We start from the raw sequence: 19981 nt of genomic DNA, 5'->3' as shown, positions 1-19981 counted from the left end.
CCTGTGCACACACACACACAGGCTGTGTTAAAGAGTCCTGTACAGCTGTAACTGGCCTGCACCTGGCCTTGATCCCAGCTGCTTATCACCTCCTGCCATGAAGCAAACACAGCCTGACACTTTGAGCACTCGTTTATTTTTGAATAGAAAGCAAGGTAACTGTATTTGTAACATGACACTTGGCTAATTCAAACAACAAACAAAAAACCCTGATCTTTTGCACCTTTAGAAGTGAACTGAAGCAACCCCAGTCTGATTCAGTGTCTCCACAAATTCCATTCTTCACAACTGTGAGTGATCAGTTGCTACATAAACTGCTACTTTTAAAAAATAGCTGAATTAAATATACTGTTTATTAGAAAAACTACCTCTTAAAATGCAGTACAACTGGAGTAATGCAAATCGTGTAACAATTAAAAAAATATTCTCTGGGCTGAACCAAACCAAATTACAAAGTGGAAGGCAGGGGATTGGGGGGAAGTGCTGCGGGGCTGGGTAGTGCCTCTGCCTGGCTCGGTGTGTACACACAAACATAGCAGTGATATACATTGAAATATTAAAAAAAAAAATCTTAATGCAAGGACAGAAGGAAAAGGTACTACTGTGTTTGTTAGTGTCAGTCTGCTGGCTCTGACAAACTTCACAAAAGCACAATGTTGCCCTGTGAGGAACGAAGAAGGGCCAGGTCTCTGCACAGCTTAGGACAGGAATCTGCCTTTATGCTTTTACCCATGTTGTCAGGTGATTTTCATTTAGCATTTGAATAATTTCTGCACAATGAGTGACATCGTTTATGTTGGATTCATCATTAAAAATAACCAAACCCCTCCCAAACCTTTTAAAACTAAAGCTGTAGGACTGTGGGCCCTGCAAAAGCACCTGGAGAGCACAGAGACCTCAAACAACAACAGAATGCTGAGCAGTCAGTTAGCTATGTCGTAGAGTATGTTTTTTCTTAAGTATCTGCTCAGGAATGACCCCACAGCCAAGCTGGGTGCCAGGAGTACCACTGAAGGGCAGTCCTCTGATAAAATGGCTCTTCCTGATGTCCAGATCATTGAAAAAAGACTTATAATATAAAGAAGAATCTCAGTAAGTTCTTTTAAATAATTAATTTCTAAAATAGGAATGTTTTTCCACAGTGTCGACCTGTTGCACCAAATAAACTTAGAAAGAGACATTAAAATATCTTCAATTTAGAAATTTCAGAAGAAAAAACTTTTGTGCCCCACTGTAAGTAAGTGAGTGGATGACACGTCTTCACTTTTAAAAGAACAAAAGTGTAATTAAAAATGTATGTTACAAAAGGCACTGTTAAGCTTGCAAAAGCACTAAGTGCATTTTTTAGGTTTCTACCAAATAAGGACCCTGTTTAAGGGTGTATGGGACAGCTGCTGCAGTGTGTGCTGGCCACAGAACGTGGCAGCGTGTGGCTCCTGCTGCCCTGCCTCTGTGGGTCAGCCCCAGTGACCCAGCACTGCACGATGGCATCCTGCCTGCAGTTACTGTCTCCTTAGGTGTACAGTTAGGTTACAAAGTCCAAGGTTACTTCTACTCTGTGGCACCAGTGAATCCCAACCCATCCTTTTAACTAGCACGCCGCTGGCAGGTTGTAATTAATTTTTCTAGTTAGTTTTAGGATGTGAGGATAAGACTGGTTGCCTTTTTTTTTTAAAAAAAACAGAAAGCTCCCTTTGAGTTTTGAAACTTCAGCAGTGTACAGCCAAAATGAGTGATTCTTTCAGGAGGCTAAAGAAGTAATAACAGAAATGGGTTCCCACGTCCGGCCTGGAGACACAGTGGCAGCTCAGATGCGTAGGCCAGTATCTGTAGTCCTCTCTTAGCAGCTGGGAACTGAGGAACTGTATCATGAGTCACTGGAGAGCACTGTACTGCATTGCAGACTACACCATTAAGGTACATTACTGGTAAACTTGCTGAAATTATTGCTGATGTGCTTTTAATAACTAATTATTATGTTCTGCAAACGAGAAAAGCTTTTGTGGGGAAAAAGCAACTACTTTTAATTTTTTTAAATCTTCAAGCTACCACTGAAAGGATTACCAGTATTTCTACAGTGCCCTTTGACTAAAACACTCATTACATCATGTTAACAGTCTCAGGTTAAGACTCAAGGTTTGCTGTGTAAATACATGCATACATCTAGAAGTATGTGTGCATATATATTTGTGTGTGTGTGTATTCAACTGTCTCCATCAGCCTGCTGGCTGAAACACCTCCTTTCTGGCTATGTTGAAGGGTCCCACGTTGGTACCCCACACTGGAACGCTGTCACCACCCAGGCTTTGTTGCAGGCTTTTCCAGTTGCACATCCCCCCTGTAAGCAGAAGAACATTTTACATCTTGCCCTTAGTTTCTTCTAGTAAGGTTTCTAGTAGGGTTTTACTGATGTGCTTCCTTCAGCCTACCCAAGCAAAGAAAAGTTGCTGAGGGCTAATGAGGTCGTTGTGCTAACGACAGCAGGTGACAGTGAAATGCCACCAGCTCTCAGACAAGGTTCAGCTCATTGCCCTGGGGGCAAGAAGGGAAAAGCCATAGCTACTGGACAACTGCACTGACCTCACTAACTTCTTGCATATCACCAGGAATCTGTCATCTCCTATATGACATAAAGACATATATTCAGTTTTTGTAACATACATTTGTCCTCAATTGAGGAGAAATAAATAGCCGAGTGCAAACCTCGTGTCACTTGAGTAGCATTGTAGTTTTTTTCCTTCACTCTGACAAAGAAAATTCAATTAAAGTTTCAGGAAAACGAAACGTAGTTTAGTGGGCAGGAGGCTCTGAAAAGTAACGCAGTTTTAACACAGAGTGGTTGACACAGGCAGGACTGTAGCGGCCAGGGCTCCCCAGATCTGGAGAGAACGAGGCAGCATTGCTATGGCTCCCCGGACTTCCCGTCATGGGACTGCTTCTTCCTGGACTAGAATACACTGAAGCATTTGGTGGGCCAGCAGTTGCGCTTTGGGACCTGAATCTTCCCTTTAGTGATGGACTTGGCCAGCTGAAAGAAAGACAAAGTCATTTTGCGTTACGAATGGCAAAAAGAAGAGCAGTCATTTTCCTCAGAATCCCTTGCAGAAATCTTAGAAAAAAATGCACAAGCAGAGAACAACCAGAACGGGTCGTAGCTGGGTTTGAGAAGGAAAAGAGACAGCACAGAATGTGCCACTTATTGAGACGTGTTGCTTAACGAGTGAGATGCAATTTGCTCCAAAATGGCCATTAAGAAATAGGTGTGTATTTGTGAAGCATCTCAGGAAAAGGCTTCAGGATCAAAGCTGACCGTGGCTCAGTGCCAGAGCTACCAGCGTGGGTATGATTTCTCTCCCCACCTTCTTTTGTCAAATTCTCCTTGTGGTGGCTGCCACCCAGGTAATAAGATAAGGTGGATACAACAAATATATTAAGGTTTTTAATACGTACGTATGCAGCTAATTTAAAACCTTTTGAATTACTTTTATCAGACGGCTCTGGTCTTTGTGTTGTGCTTTAGGCAGAGGTACCACTGTACAATGAAGGAGCTGACAGAGCAAGCTTTGGCACTGTCAAATAATTAGTTCAAGGCATAGTTTTTAAACATTGTTATGTGATAGAACAGTGATTACACCTAAAAGTCTTGCATGCAGTTTGAGCACTTTAGAAGAACGCGTTGAACCTCTCAGACATTGGAGTAAGAATGAAAAAGAAGCCTATTAATTAGCCTATTTCATAAAATTAATCACAGCAGGTGGGGAACAAGAGAATTTGACTCTGTAAAGTGAAGGAGTGGTAAAAGGACACTGCATCAACCAGGCATAAGAAATAACTGCCTATCTCTACCCCATTGGAAATGGATGTTTTCTCCCACCACCACTTAATGGCTCTATTTCAGTGTGCTCTTTGAAACACAGCCAGAAGCTGCTGTTTGTTTCCAGGTGCCTGGCACACACGCAGCTTCTCCTGCTCCTCATCTGTACCCCACAGCAACTGCACTCAAAATAAAATGTATAAATGTGCACAGTACCTATTCAGGCACACCAACTACTGTTACCATTATTTGTGTAGCTTACAGTGACATTCTTTCTAAAAACTGACCACATTCTGTAGTTGACATTATTCATTCCTTTGGAATAGGGTCACAGAATGTAAAATAAGATGCATGAAAATACTGAATGAACATCCCCCTGCACATCAGCCCCTGAAAACAGTACAATATTACTGCATTGCATCCACAATGGAATTACCAACACTGATACTGCATGAATCCTTCCTTGGACCTAATTAATAAATCAGCAACTTGGCACCTTGGCCAAAGAGAAAACACTTGTGCTACTGAAAGCCTTGCTTTCTGTCTGCGTAGCCTGTACAGAGATGCTGAGGTTACCAGGAACTGCAGCATGCTCTGAGGAATTTTGACTGAACCACTGAACTTTCCTTATTAACAGATACCAGCCAAAATATTGTGCTAATTACTGAAGCACACCTATAGCTAATGCAGTTCAGTATTCCTAATGAGGTTTTTGTGAGTAGTGAGGCCTGAAATCCAAACTGTTGAAGCTGTTCTGCAGTTAACCCACTGAAAACAATATTTCAGCTCATTTGTTTGACTTTGCAGAAATACCTTTGCCTGTCAGCTGAAGTGTAGGACTGCACCTCGTGTTTCCATCTGTAAATGGCAGGGTACTTCTGGGAATCGATCTGTACTGCTTCGATAGCTGCCAAGACGTCACTGTCCAGCTTTGATGGACGCTCCCTAGAATAACACAGAACCAGATGAAAGGAGAACTACACCTTTGTCCAGGCAGTGACATCCCAATTCCAAAGCACTTCTTATTCTAATAAAAGCAAACAAATCGGCAATGTTCCTCTCTGAACTTCCTTAGCTTCCCTAGGAACACTTCTCAGCAGACCCAGAAGTAAATGACTGCCCATTATTATGCAGCAGCCTCATTTAAAGAAAAAAAAAACACCTCTGAACATGTAATCTGAGGACATGCCAAGAGTGGTGAACACTGTATTAATCTAAGTCGGGCTCTCCACAAGGTTCCAAGCCCGTCAGGTGAATGGTAAACAGCAGTCTGCTGCAACTGTAACTAGGAAACAAAGAGATTCTTCTGCTCCTTGTGTTTTAGCTAGAGTTAGGTCAGTAACTGCAAGAGAACTATGTGGCTACTGTACAAACATTGGAGTACTTAATAAATGAGTTGTTGCTTAGTATCACATGATTTTAACCTTGCTGGTGATGACATTACAGTAAGTATCTCATTTTGCATATACGGAACACAGGGCAGAAATAATACGTACCCAAGCAGAAATAATTTTGTAGAGTTGTCGTTTGCCGGTGAAGTCTTCAACAGAAATTTCTGGGCAGGTTCTTGAGACTGTTGTGCCTCATTAGGCTGGATTCCAGAATCCACAGACAATCTTTCCCTTCCTGACTGCATTTTATATTCTGTCCTTAGCTTGGTCTCTCCAGGTTTCCCTGTAACGCTTGGCTCAGAAGAACTTGCTGGTGAAGCTGCATAGCAGGACTTATCCAGCCAGTCCTTGGGTATTCTAACCTGGCTTGTTCTTTCAGGCAGAATTCTCTCATTCTTAATTCTTTCACTGATGGTATTTGATTCTCCTGCACCTGCTTGTGGCTGGAATGTTAAGCTTTCAAATTCTGACATTAAATTGCAAACAGGTGACACAAGGCAATCTTCTCCGTCATGCACATGCTTTCTGTCACCAATTATCCTTTCGCTGGCCACAGGGTTACAAAATCCATTTTTGCTGGAAGAAACCCCCTTCTCGTAGTGCCTGGGCTGAGCTGATGTTTCTATGATGTTTCTGGTGTGCTCCATTGACAAGATTTCACACTCAGCATCTCCAATAGCATCAATGCTGGGTTCCTTCAGCACAACAGGTGGGCTGTTATTCCGTGCTGCGTTTTGTCTGTTCTTAATTTCTTCTAAGCTCATGTCATCATCATCCTCATCCAAAAACGCTCCAACAGAAATAGAATTGCAGCACTTTTTACTCTTGCCTGGAAATAATAAGAGTAATGTGTAAAAAGACTTGCAACTCCCATCAAGTAAAGTGGGAACAAATACACACCTTTCACCACAAAGTTTAAAGGATTATTATTCTGTTTTAAGAAAAAGTTACTTATTCAGTATCTGTGGATTACAAAATTCCATGCTCTACCAAGGAATTTCCAAATGCTTTGAGTGAAAAATATACTGCAAGTAGAGAGGTCTTCTTACAGGAATTTCACTTAGGGGCTACAATCACATAAAGGACATCTTCTGAGAGCTGTTCTAATTCTCCCACATCCATGTTGTCCTTAGCTACTTTTTCAACAATATAATCAGACCGCTAGGATAACAGATGAACAACAGCAACCACAACAGGTGAACAGTCTCCCTGGACACGGTGCTTTCTCCCCTCCCTCTTCTCCCTAGGTACACCCTGTTGTTTGTAACATTTGCCCTGTCCTTACCAGAAGGATGTGGCGTTTTGTGTCTGTTGCAGGTTTCATTTTCCCCTGTTTCTTGCTGAGCCTTTTCGCTCATTTCCCGATGGCTCAGGTACTCTTCTAATTTTCGCAGCCCCTCCTGGGAAGACAGATCAACAAAACAGCCCAGAAATTCCCAGTATTCAACCCACGGGAACCCCAGTTCATGAGCTAACTCCCTGCAATAAATAAAATAAAACGAATCATTTGTGAAGACATGAATATTATTTTGACAATAACTTTCTGAACACATTTTATCAGCTACGAGCAGGAATATAAATATGCAAGTAGGCAACAGAATTCTGCAACAATCAACAGTCTGCAACAACACACAGTTGACACACACACATGGGTACCAAGCATGCTGTAATCTACTTTTTCTAGACCAGTTTTCCATTTTTTTCTTGTTTTTACATTTAGCAGTGTACATATTGCTGTTTTTAATCTGATTGTATCCAGACATCAGACAGAGATGAATCCACACTGATGTAGGCAAAATTTGAACAAGACTCCATTCAGTAGCTTTTTTTTAATTGGGAATGGAAGAAAGTAGGAGGGAGCAAAGGCTGACTTAAAGGAAGAAATGCAGGGCACTTATAGCAAGGTATGTTTTCTGCAGGTGCTGCTGATACAAAGCATTTCAACAGCACGGACACTGCAACACAGTTCAGTAAAGCAGAACATTTGCATTGGGAACTTTCCATTCAGCTACCTTTTAACAGGGGAAGTACCCAGTGCATAGCTTTAAATCTCCTGGGATTTGAACTTGAAAAACATTCTATACATATCATCAGTAACAATTTAAATATCTTTTTACTTCCAAAGCTGGACAGCCAAACCAGGTCCCATGTTTTTACCTGAACTATTCTGTTTAGACAGAAGTGCAGTAAAAATCCAACTGCAATATACTTCATAAAATATTTCCAGCAATATTTGCCTAAAGAGTGTATTTTATTATGCAACTCAGCACACTTGTTTTGCTTTTAATTACTCTGTTAATTTTCTGTGCTGATACTCCATTAGATACCTTCCAACTCTTTCAACACCTCTTTCCAGATCAGATTTCCTGACGTTGTGAAAGAAGCCAGCTCTGTCTCGGGGTGGAGTCTTCCACAGCCTGCGAAATTCTTCAGCCTTTAAAAAAAGAAATGATTTTTAAAAACCCACCCAACTCTGCCCCAACATGGAAGTTAATCAATGCTAAATGCTTCCCTACAGCTCTAGAAAACATTTTGCTGTGCTCGGACTCAGCTTCTGCCACTGGTATTGCTCAACTCTCGCTACAGAAGTCTCACCAGGGATCTAAAGGCAGATACTCCTCCCTGTATGTTTACTGATACATCTCATACCTTACTTCTGTGGTCTTGTAACTGCTTGCTTATTAGAAGAATGACAATGATATATAACCACCTCGAAGCAACCTGGCTAGATATGAAGTCTAACTGGTTTTCATTTGTGTGCAGTGGGAAATAAGAGGCATATCTTACAACACTGCACTTTCATTTCATGACACACACTCTCCTGGTCAGTACTTTCCAAGGCACAAAGGTGTTCTAATATACATACTGCTGGTTCCACAGACTGGAATCAGTTACTGTAACATGTTCCTGCTGTTTGAATTCCTAAAGGGAATAAAGGGATTTCTGCAAACTCCCAAGCTTTATGCCTTTATGTTCAGACATCAGAAGTATCTGCCAGCAATCAAAGTAATGCCTTACTTACACAACATACAAATTTTTTCAGAGTATAAAACATGTTCACATTTCTGTCAGGTGAACAGAAAACTGACCAAAGAGCATCTTTAGAAGAAAAGAACACAGTAAGCATTGCAGTGAAACTCAGACCTGGAAGAGCTCAAACATCACACGACATCTCATGCTCCCACTGTACCTGCAGCTGCCCTACTGCCCACGTGCTCATATTAAGCAAATGACTCACTAAGTGCCTACTGATTTACAACACATATAACTGGTATTCCAGTGTTCCACCTGAAAAAAAAAAAAGACTGTTTTCTACTATACAAGCACAACTCTTCTAGAACTATCCAATATCTACTATTTGCTTGCCACTATTTCCATTTAGAAAAAAACGTCCACATGAATTCAGTAAGTAAAGCTGAAGTGCTTCAAACATTCCAGAAAGGAGACCAAGAATTTTTTTGACCCCATCCACAGCTCCACCTTCACTAAACAGCACCGACGTCACACGAAGTTCTCCTCAGCTCCTTACCTTGGAGGGACTCATGGGGCCTGCGAAAGCTCGTATGGACAACACGGGATCTTTGGGGCTGCCCGTGTACTTGGACAAAGCTGCCTGGGGACTTTCATCTGTCTGATCTGGTGACCACGGCGCCCCGATCACAGGAGCTGAGGAGTTGTCTTCTGCTCTCAGGAGTGGCACATAGTATCGACCTGGAATAAAACAATACCCAGCTTTCTTAAGCTGATCTTCCATCAGCTTGCTCTTTCCTCCTAGAAGATCAATACACCTGTATACTTAACCTTAATCTGACTTCACTTTATCGGTAAAACTCAAATATAATTCAAATTCACTGTTTCAGTGTTTATTGGCTGCTTGCAGATCCTAGTCCAGGCTCCCTTCTGTCTCAAATGCAAAAATACATGCACTGATACATACAACAGTTTCTAAAGGATTTTCACTCAGCTTCAAAGCCTGTTTTACAGATGCCCAAACTTGCATGTGACAGAGAGGGAAGACCTTCATGTCAGGGAAACCACATGGACATCAAACATGACCAAGGAACCTCTGGACCGTGGAGGTCTTCTGTTTGCTTTAGGAGAAATGTTTTCTGCTGGAGCCATGCTGAATAAAATAATGCCTATGTTACAGAGAGCTATGAGGAAAACCCTGCAATCCATACAGCATGAGTACCAACCACATAATTTAAAAGACACAGTCCGTTTTAGAGCTTCTCTGATTTTTACAGTACTGTACAGCAGCATCTCTTATGGACAGGAATGCTGAAGAAAACCAACAGAAAACACTGAGAGTCTGACAGAGTATGTCACATGCCTGATGTAGTTTAAACTGAATACTGACCTTTCAAATACTCTCTCAGTTTTTCTTTCAATTCTGCAGATTTATTCTTGCTTCTCTCACAAACTACCTGTTAATAAAATATTAGTGTTTTACTAATAAAACAAAAGACATCAATTTCCAATCAACTGCAAGGTATTTCTCAACAGCCACACTATTGGCCTTCACCCATTTCATCCAGTTCTTTTAACTCAGAGTGTAACTGACCACGAAATACACACTTATCCATAAAAGAGGGACCATAAACACAAAGCAGTGAATGCTAACATCCAGAACTTTGCTCTAGAGATAATCAACACAAAATATTTGCAATGTTCCCAGAGATTTTCACTCTGAGCATGGCACTGGCAGCTCAGCCTGTGAAAGAAGCAGTCTGTGAATGTTCAAAGTTGAAAAACCCTGCTTTGGCATTTGAGTTTGTTGTGGACACGGACAGACTTACTTCTGCTGGAGTTTGATCATATTTATTCCTTGAGTTTTTTACAATAGCCGGGTGTGAGGTAAGCACATTAACCACATCCAAATTCCCAAACTTGCAGGCAAAATGCAAAGGAGTATCAAATCCCTGTGACATTAAAGAGAAAGAATTCACATGTATTTGAAAACACCATAAAATCAGCACCGTATGTTTTGTTTTGAAGCTAGGGTAAGTAAGCAAACAGGGCTCATAACAGATCCTTTCCCATAGCACTGTGGAACAACGACTGTTAAAACCCACAAAACCCATGACCAGCTATCTTTTGCTAAAATGGTCCCTTCCCTCTTTTCTTCTCCCTTCTGTTTCCTTCTGGTAGCTTTCACAGGCATCAGGAACTGTCCCACATCCCAAGTCTCACCATTTTATCCGGTGTATTGAGGTAAAGGTCAACGATGTACCGGATGCGATTCCTTAGCATCGTGTCGTCGTCATCTGGATACATGAGCCGCATGAAGTCAGGATTTTCCAGAGTCTCCAATAACTGCTGGCAGATAGCAGGCTGGTTCTCCTTGGCAGCAACGTGCATGACGTTGTACCTGCACCCCTCCTGAAAAATCAATCAGAACTAACTGAAATCCAACTGCTTGCTTACACCTGCACACAGGGAAGCAGTGAAAAGCAGGGAAGCACATCCATCCCAGTTACGCTTATCAGGCCTCAAACTCATATTACTAGACCAGAATTTGGAATAAATACATTTATTTATGTATTTATTTTACCTGTACAACTGTTGGATTGTCTCCAGATCCAATAAGATAGCGAGGATTACTCCAAATAAGTTCTGAAAATGTTGATACGTCTCCTTTCTCCACAGCTTTCCGAAGCTTAGCAGTAAGATCCTGGGTACGTGGACTTTTGTAACTGTTGGCCCTTTCCTTGTTAGCAGTTTCCATCTCAAGTGAGCATAAGCCATCTATTGAAACACAAGTGTCATGCTTCTAGCTGCTCTCTTTTCAGTGATCGCTATTTTCATACCACCAGCATAAGCATTTAATCCAAACTATCTATTAACTTTGCATCTTTAATGTAAAGAAGTTTCTTTAAAAAATAAAGAAACAGATTATTGGCGCTTTAAGACCCTGGTAGTGATAGGAGGTAGGGAAGAAAATACAACATAATCAACCTAGAGAGTTTCTTAGTCCAAAATAAAGTCTAAAACAGCCTCACAACAACTAGCCTGCTTCCACCCAAGCCTGAAATCAAAGTTCGACAAGAACTTCCCATCCATGCAGCCTGTTAACATTTCAGCTTCAGGAGAGAAGCAGTACTTTTTAGTGTAAACTTCAAGCAAAACTGTACAACTATCATCATTTTTTAAAAGTAACAAATTTACCATCAGGCCCATTTCAAAGTATTCAGAGGTTTCAAAATACCGCTCTGAATTTTTTTCCTGTTATTAGCACACTGCTAATGAAGGGACTGATTCCTTTCTCTCAAAAAATTACCACTCTATATTGTGTCTGCTGTACACAGATGAATATCCTCCAAACCTCTGTTCAGTGATCCTGTTTTCATCGGAGACAAACACAGAGAGGACTTGCTTGGAGATGGAAAGTAATCACAGATTCCTTTAGCAAATTTCTCAGCATCTTCTCTGTTTGAAAACGCTTTAAATCGTGAACCTTTAATCATCTTCACAGCTTGGAGAGCTTCCTTCTTATCTTCATAAACGTGTATTCTCTCTGAAACACAGTACAGCCACAATTCAAGCTATTCAAGTATTCAGCTATTCAAGTAATCTCAGATTTGTTCATAGAAACAGATTGAAATTATCAAGCCATCCTTACAGTTTGGTTTCTCTACAAACACGGCCAAAAAATCAAAGTCAATTTAAATTTTACCTCTAGAAAACTGAATAGAAGAATATTACACATTGCAGGTGACATCAGGGGATATCTGTACAGTGCTCAGACCTTCACATTCATCAGATGTGAGCGCCTGTTTCATACAGGTGAGCCTACATCAACAAGAGAGCATTTCACACCTAGACTGAAAAGCGAACCAGGAGTTTATTCACCCTGCATTTCTGTCCCTGTTGCTCTCTACAGAGAGTTCAGCTACCAAGTGACCCGTTGCCATCACTGTAAGAACCTCTAAAAAGAACCTTTGATATTCATCAAACCCTTCTCCTTCCTCTCCTTTTGCATTTAAGTTACTTTGTTCAACTGAAGACATCCGAATGTCGTTGGAACGAGAACAAATCCCAGTGCCTCAGAGGACCATCCTGATTTTCCAAAGTGACTGAAATGAGTCAACTGAGAGCACAACATTAATTCTAAACTTTAAGTAACCATGCTACTAAAATCAATTAATGTTAATGCTATTGATCACCTCCTGTAACATCTTCTTTAACATCTGTCTCCTCACTGCAGTACCTAAGAGTACTGTTTGACTACAGAGATTGCTAGAAAGACTTCACAGAATAAAATTTCAATTTAGGTCCATAATTATAAACAGAATAAAATACATAAAATACATATCCATCCATAAAATACATTCGTTAATAATAAAGCTTAGTCCTTTCAAATATTAGCCTGACGTTTAGTATTTCAGTACTAATTCAGATATGTCCATAATTAATTCCTGCCAATTAAAGCACACACAAGAGAAATTATTTCCTTTTTTTTTTTGCAAGGCTGCTACTACTAATTTTCTCTCTCTCTTTTTCAAAAAAGATGGAGTCATAACAATTTTGATCACTTGAAATCATTTGCATTCATGCTTTGCCAAGATTTTTTGCCCACACTTGGTTTCCACCTGCTTATACCAACCTCAACTGACAACAATATGCAACTGAATGCTATGGAAAGCATTGCTGAGGAAAGAGTATTTCCTTATACTGCCTGCCACAAGAAGCACACACTGGATTTGAGCAGACTTGAGCAGCACACAGATGCTACTTGCCATTTCTTGCCAGGATGTCATCATAGACGGGGCACACGCCGTAGTACAGCGGAGGGTCTCTGGATGGTGTCTGAGCACTGCCTTGTGAGCCAGCATGCCCTGCCCCACAGGCTGGAGCTGAACAGTTCATGTGTGCCACAGCTTCTTCTTCTGGAGGGTTCAGCCCGACACAGTACCCAAAGTCGACCTCTTCAGACACGCTTCCATGATGGTTGTGATTCACTGCAGTAGTTTTCAAAGCTGTGTGTGTGCCATCAGACGGGTCGCTCCCAGCAGCCCCCTCTGACCACGCAGACCCTTCTCCTTCCAACGTTCCTTGCTGCTCCAATAAAAACTGAGCCAATTTCTTCTCAAAGATAAACCTGGTAGTCGAGGTGACAGGCCCACACTTCAGCCCTGCTCTTACAACTTCTTCTCTAAGCTCATCAGGGCTGAGCTGCTTCAAGCGGGATAAGATCGCATCCATCGTTATCTGACCTGGAGGAGAAAAAGATGAGATCAATTGCAAAGTCTTTTTCCTATTATTTTAATGCTGTATTAAACCAAAGAAAAAAAGTATCTCTTAATTTTTCTGACTCCGATGAGATTAATGCAGTTACAGAGAAGGCAAAATGTTTTCCAACTCATTAATAGTGTTTAAGCCATCAGACTTACACTGTTTCTTCTTCCTCTTGTGCCTACCCGAAAGAGTATTTACAACATACATTTTGTTCTCTTTTGCTCCTTTTAAGTTTCATTAGGACTTTCATTGTGAAAATTTAACCCAGAACATTTATGTCACTGTGAAAATTTAACCCAGAACATCTATGTCTGAAAATTGATGACAGATATTATTTCACTCCTGTCAAGAAACCAACAACCTGTGCATAAAACGGGGCAGAAGGCCACATGGCTGCAGTACAGTGCTGGTTAGACAGCCCTACAGCTGGAGCATGGCTGTCTCTATTGCAGGAAGAGTTTCTCACTGAAAAACATAACACACACGTGTGAGGCAGCAGCCAGGGCACTGCCTCTGGCAACGACTCAAGGCTGGAACTATTGACACAACTTGGTTTTTCCCAGCTCCTGTTCCGTGATCAAACAGTCAGGAAAGTGGAGCAGCTGACCTTTCCAGGTTTCCCTCCCTAACATAGAGCAGAAATGTAAAAATTTCTCTATTTCCACAGGGAAATCCTTCTTTCCAGTGTGACGCTCAGTGCTCCTGCTCACCTTCCTCCATCTTGTCCACACACCCGCAGCTTCTGCACAAGCAGCAAAGAGACACTGAAAGCATCACGATGCCAACACAATTCCCTGCTGTGAGAAACCTCTGACCCTAAAAAAACAACTGAAAATAGAGGATTCGGAGAGCTCAATAACATACGAAGCTTCCATGTCATTTCATTAGATACTACATCCGCACAACCAGAAGAGCTGTGCCTTCCTCCTGCTGCACACTGTTAGCAGTGACAGCTTTAGGACTGAGATGCTCGCACAGCCACAGCCCTCGCGGTGCTGGTCTTCCCTCACTGCCCCACCAGGCCATGCCCCGTGCTGGCACTCACAGCATCTTTAGGATCAATTCAAGCAAGCTACTGCTTCACAAGTAAAAATGTTATTGAAATGGTTGTACTTGCACATAGAGATACAGGTCAGCGAGACTGTGCCCTTCTATTCAAAGCAAAGGATTTTCTACAATCTTAAAATGGTTTGAGTTGGAAGAGACCTGTAAGATCACCTATTTCCAGCCCCTCGCTATATGCAGGGTCACCTCCCTGCAGTGCAGGGTGCTCTCAGCCCCATCCAGTCTGGCCTTTGATGATTCTGGGGTGGAGGCATCTGCACAGCCTCTCTGGGCAACCTGTTCCAGTGTCTCACCACCTTCACTGTAAAGAATTTCTCCCTAATATCTAGTCTAAATCTCCCCTCTTCCCATTTAAAGCCATTATGGCGGTGTTTGAACGCGGTATGTGAAACACTTCATCAGCTCAAGTGCTCCCCTGCTTTAGCAGCAGTGTTGCAGGCAGCCATCAGCACCAACCAGAAGATGCACCAAGACGTGTGAGGCCCTCTGGGAAACCAACACAGGGCTGAGCCAGCAAGCACTGCACGGAGCAGAGCGGGCTGCAGCACTGCAGGCACTGCGCCCCAACAGCTGAGCCCTCCTGCCAGCATTCCGGCTCAGAAGAAATTCCAAAATCTCACCTTTCTCACACAACTGCACAGCCACCACTTCTTTTTTTCCACATGTACTGCCTGCAGCCTTATCACAAAATACACCCACAAACTGTACGTGACTACTTTGCATATTAAGCTGTCCAAGATTTAGTTGGTAAAGAACCTCTTAATATAAAAAAACTGGAGCCTGCCCAGCTTCTTGCAGCAGTGATAATAGCCAAGCGAAATCCTGCCAGAGATTGAATTCAAAGCTATTATGCTTCTGAAACTAGGAAATACCATGAAAACAACACTAGTGCCAAACTACAGATCGATTCCAAGTAGCACAGCCTGGCAGGTATAGATGTGTGTATATGTATGTGTATGCGTATATGAGTGTGCACTGTCTTCTGTGCACAGTGTTTTCTTTTAATGTCTGATTTCAAACTTGTGCTTCGAGCACCCGCCTCAGCCGCAGGTTCTTTCATCAATATGAAGCAGAAGCACACTGGAAGCATGGGAAGTGAGAGCAGGGCAGCTTCAGGAACTGAGCCCCACTGCATTCCCCCTCCCCAGCAGCTCTGGAGCCACCTAGCCTCCTGCCATCGCCTGCCTGCCCGTGGCTGAGCCCACACAGACCGGGCTGACACACCTTCTCACTTTCGTTTGACACTTAATCTTCAAGTATTTTGAGGTTTCTTTTGGTAGTTTTATGTTGCTTTTAATTAAGGGACAAAGTCATGAAGTCACGTAAGAGAATATCAGAAATTGCTATTCTGATTGATAGTTTTCTTTTTGAGATTGACTGCAAAACCACAATAATGGTAAAAACTTAAGAGCAGGAGAGTTTATGGTAGAAACACCTCAGTGAAAAATAATTGAAGATAATATTCTATAAAGCCTGAAGAATTAATTCAGGAAATGCTCCTGTTTCAGGGTTCAGAACCAGCAGGGCCATTCCAAACACTGCATGAGAGCAGACACTGGAACCTGCATAACCATAGACACACAACGTGCAGGCACACAAAACCCTTCTCCCGGCATATGGTTCAGCAAAAAACACAGTAAAGGACCAATTTTTCTGGTGTCTTATGTTCTAGTTGGATTACTGCCTAGAATTCAGCAGCAGAAGAAAAAGTACTCATTTCATGTGTCCATTTCACATGTTGCAGACTGCACACAACCAAATCCAAAAGCGAGGTGACAAAGCAGGCAGCCAGGGGAGCAAACAGCCCTCGGGTTACGGCCGTGAGCACAGACAGCACTGCAGAGGTCAGTTCTGTGGATGGCTCTGTCACCCAACGGCCAGACGTGGCACCCAGCCGAGCTGCCTGCACGTCTCACAGCAATGTATTTCCCTGCTGGGAATCAGTGGGCAATTTCCTCGGAGCAACACTGCCCAGAATGCTCCAGAGCAGTTCATTTATTTGAGCAGCAGAGACCAACTTTTTTTAATCAACACGATGATGGACCACACGGGTACTCGGCCTTCCACACTGCAGCTGTTTTGTTGTGCAATTCACACTCTTTTTAAAAAAATATGGTTTATTTTTAAGATCCCTATAGTTCACTTAAAAAAGCAACAGAACACCGAAGAAACTGATGACAACGTATTAATTTTTAAAGGCACCGCCTATTTTTACCCATCCAAATCAGAAGCGTGCCTTGCAACCCCACACACCCGTCTGTTTTAAGGCAATTACGTGACAGCTTTGCACGGATGGCAGCGGGGATGACACGAGCCCGGCGGTGCTCAGTGCCTTCAGGCACTGCAGGCAGCTGCACCCCCCGCTCCCCCCCCATCCTGCAGGGCCGCCCCGCCCCGCACCCAGCGGAGCCGCCACCGCCCTTCAGAGGCTCTGCCTAACAAAGCACAACGGGGCAAAAACGCGTTTCTCTTTGCTCGCGGCAACAACGTGAACAGGATCCGCTTCCAGAAATTAAGATAGATACCGGGACAGAACGAGCCATCGACACCAGAGCACAGCAACACGGCTCTGCCGTCCCGCTTATCAAAACGAGCCGCTCAATCGCAGCGCCGCGCAGCACCGCACACACGAACATCCTCGTTTTCCCCCAGCCCGGGTTCGGGACACGCCCGGCCGGGTGCCCACGGGAGGACGCGGCGCCAAGGAGCGGCCGGAGCTCAGCGCACCGCCTGCGTCCGCTCGGCTGCCGGTCCCGCCCCGCGCGGCGGACGCGGGCGAACCGGGAACGAGGTGCGGGAAAGGCGGCGCCGAGGGGACGCAGCGCGAGACGCGAGGAGCGGTCGGAGTTGTGCCGGGCCCGCGGGGCGCCGCCCGTGACCGAGGGCCGCCGATCGGGCGATCCCCGGCGCGGCCGGCCCGCGCTCGGCTCCCACTGCGCGCGGAGCCCCGGCCGTCCCGCCTCTCTCACCTGGTCGGCCGCGCCGCGCTCTCTCCGCTTCGCCGCGCGGGGTCGGGCAACGGAGGCCCTCCGGCGGCGCCCCGCGCCCGCCCGTCCGCCCGTCCAGCAGCCGCAGCAGCCAGCCCACCGCGCCGATCAACGCGCAGGCGGCCAGCAGTTCCCAGGCCGGCCAGCGGCCCCAGCCGCCGTCCCACAGCGGGCCCCAGCCCCAGCCGCCGCCGCCGCCGGCCGCCCCGGCCCAGCGCTCCATGCCCCGGCCCGGCCCGCCCGCCGCGCGCAGACGCCGGCCTCCGGGCACGGTACCTCGGCGGCCTCCCGGCTTCCGGCCCTCCGCCCCGCCCCGCGCCGCGCCATACAGCGCTGCAGCGCCCGTCGCGCGGCAACGCGGCCGCGTGGCATGGCGGGAGGGCCGCCGCCCGCGCGTTCCCGCCGCGCGCGAAGCGGTGCTGCCCGTCTCTCGGCCCCGCCGCTCACCTCCGCGCTTGCTTCCGGACGGAGCGCCGCGCCCTGGCCTCCGCTCCTCCGGCGCCGATCCCCGCGGCCTTCCGCGCTCCCGCGGCCGGCCCGCCGAGAGGAAGTCCGGTGTAAAACGGGAGTTCGGCGCCTGAAGGGTGGCGGGGCCCCGCGGGAGGCGCCGAGCGCAGCGGGGATCGCCCGGAGCTCGCCGCGGGGAGGCTTTTCTCCGTAAACGTCGCCGCTCCTCGTAGTTCTTGCGGGGCCGCCGGCGCCCCCTGCTGGCGGAGCTCCGCGCCGCGCTCCGCTCTCCCGCTCGCTGCGCTGCAGCTGCCGGCGGCTCGGCCTCCCGTCGCTCCGCTCGCAGCGCTGCTCTCCGGCTGAGGAGCGAATGGGAATAGCATGACCGGCGCCTGCGGTGTAGTAAAAAATCATCGGGGGAAAAAAAGATAAGAACGAAGACAGTGACGAACTCTTTCAAAATATCTTTTAAAAAATTGGCGATACAGCACGTTCTGAATTCTAAATAAATCGTCAAAATTAAGAGATACTGGTTTCTCCTTATAAATAAAAACAGCATGGAGCCCTTTACCAAAAATAGTTTATTGCACAAAACTTTTAGAGGAATTCCTATGCACACTATTTTATAACGGACATGCTTCGTGTGATCGATTGTGCACAACTCCTCCCTCCCTGGGTTATCCCCTCACAACACAAAGCGACCGACTCCCATCTTTACACACCCAGCCTACGCAGACATTACATTAGCGAGCATCGTGTATAAAACATAACGCTGCTTTTACAACACTGAGAACACCTTTATCTCCTCTAGGGATCTGTGCATCCGTACTGGAAATCTGCTCTGCTCTCAGCCTGCAGTGTTACGCAGCAGCGGGAGACCACTGTGATCAGACTGACAGCTAACGAGCACCAGTAATTTGGACTGGTGTCAGTAATCAAGGCTCTGATCACAGCAGGTCACACGTAAAGTGCTCACATCTCCCTGGCAGAGTTATTGGAACATATGTGACAAGCTGTGCATCACCAGTAGCAAACTTGTCAGCCCCGAGGTAATTTGGTACTGGTGGCACTGTGTGTGCCCAGCACACAGCTGCTGTCACACCACACTCGTGCTGCTGCACTTCACTCCCCTAAGGAGGTAAAGGTAATCCATGATAATACTAGCACTCCAACATTCATTCTGATAATACTCTGCTCTCTATGCCTGTGACGATGCCATAGATTTCAGCTAGGATACTGTCTGAATGAACAGCGTGGGAACCGATCCTCTACTGCAGGAGTGGATGCGGGGCTCAGCTGGCCCCTGTACAGTGCATGAGTATTTCAAGACATCTGGAAGACAACAGGATGGAACATTACAGTGTTCAGCAACGTCACAGACAGTAACTAACACTTCTTTCATTGCAGGTTTTTCTTTGTTGTTGTTTTAATGCAGTTTTTTCCAGAGCCTCCAAAAACCCAACAGCATTTGGAAACAGACAGTACAGCCTTTAACAACTTTCAACATCTGGGAAACATTCTTACTTTACAGCAACATTTCTGCCCCATCATCAAGCCTGTTCAGTGGGTAGCAACTGCTGAAAAACAGACAAGGAAAATACATTCCCCTCAAATACTTGAGAAAGCAAAAAAACCTTTTGAAACAGTATTCTGCAATTTCTAAAAGCACACCAACATCAATGAGGCACTGACACTCTTCTGATACATTTGGCAGTTCTCAGACATGCAGAGGGGACCCACTTCTCATTCCAGTAACTACTCTACTGCCCAGACAGCAAGAGACCTCTGCCTCTGTAGAGAGAGCTGTTCAGCCTCAGGGCGAGGCCTCTTAATTAAGCAGCAACTATTTCTCTGGATAATTAAGATACATAGCTGATAGCTTGAAAGAAAAGGCCTTTCCTTTTGTCACATCCTGAGTGCCCCTTCTAGAAGGCTTTCTAGTGACTCCTCTGACTTCAGCACTTAGGACCACAGGAGGTTTGGACCCACAGACCTTATCTCTGATCTGCAATGAAACAAATGGCATGGTGCTTGTGTCT

General features: G+C 44.9%; 1 protein-coding gene across 1 annotated transcript; it reads right to left on the bottom strand.

Annotated features, from left to right (window-relative positions):
- Positions 1–114: 114 nt before the first annotated feature.
- Positions 115–17867, bottom strand: ANKLE2 (ankyrin repeat and LEM domain containing 2). The gene is given in 14 exon segments (XM_048963840.1): positions 115–3028; positions 4628–4759; positions 5311–6034; positions 6491–6684; positions 7533–7639; positions 8735–8916; positions 9566–9632; positions 10005–10127; positions 10399–10587; positions 10760–10953; positions 11531–11722; positions 12945–13421; positions 17478–17730; positions 17733–17867. Coding segments are annotated over 14 exon segments (3207 nt in total). The 3' UTR covers positions 115–2790.
- Positions 17868–19981: the final 2114 nt, after the last annotated feature.

This window comes from Lagopus muta, chromosome 17, assembly GCF_023343835.1.
Source record: "Lagopus muta isolate bLagMut1 chromosome 17, bLagMut1 primary, whole genome shotgun sequence".
Lineage (NCBI taxonomy): Eukaryota > Metazoa > Chordata > Aves > Galliformes > Phasianidae > Lagopus > Lagopus muta.
Note: the sequence above shows the minus strand (reverse complement) of the source record. Positions and strands in the feature narration are given on the sequence as shown.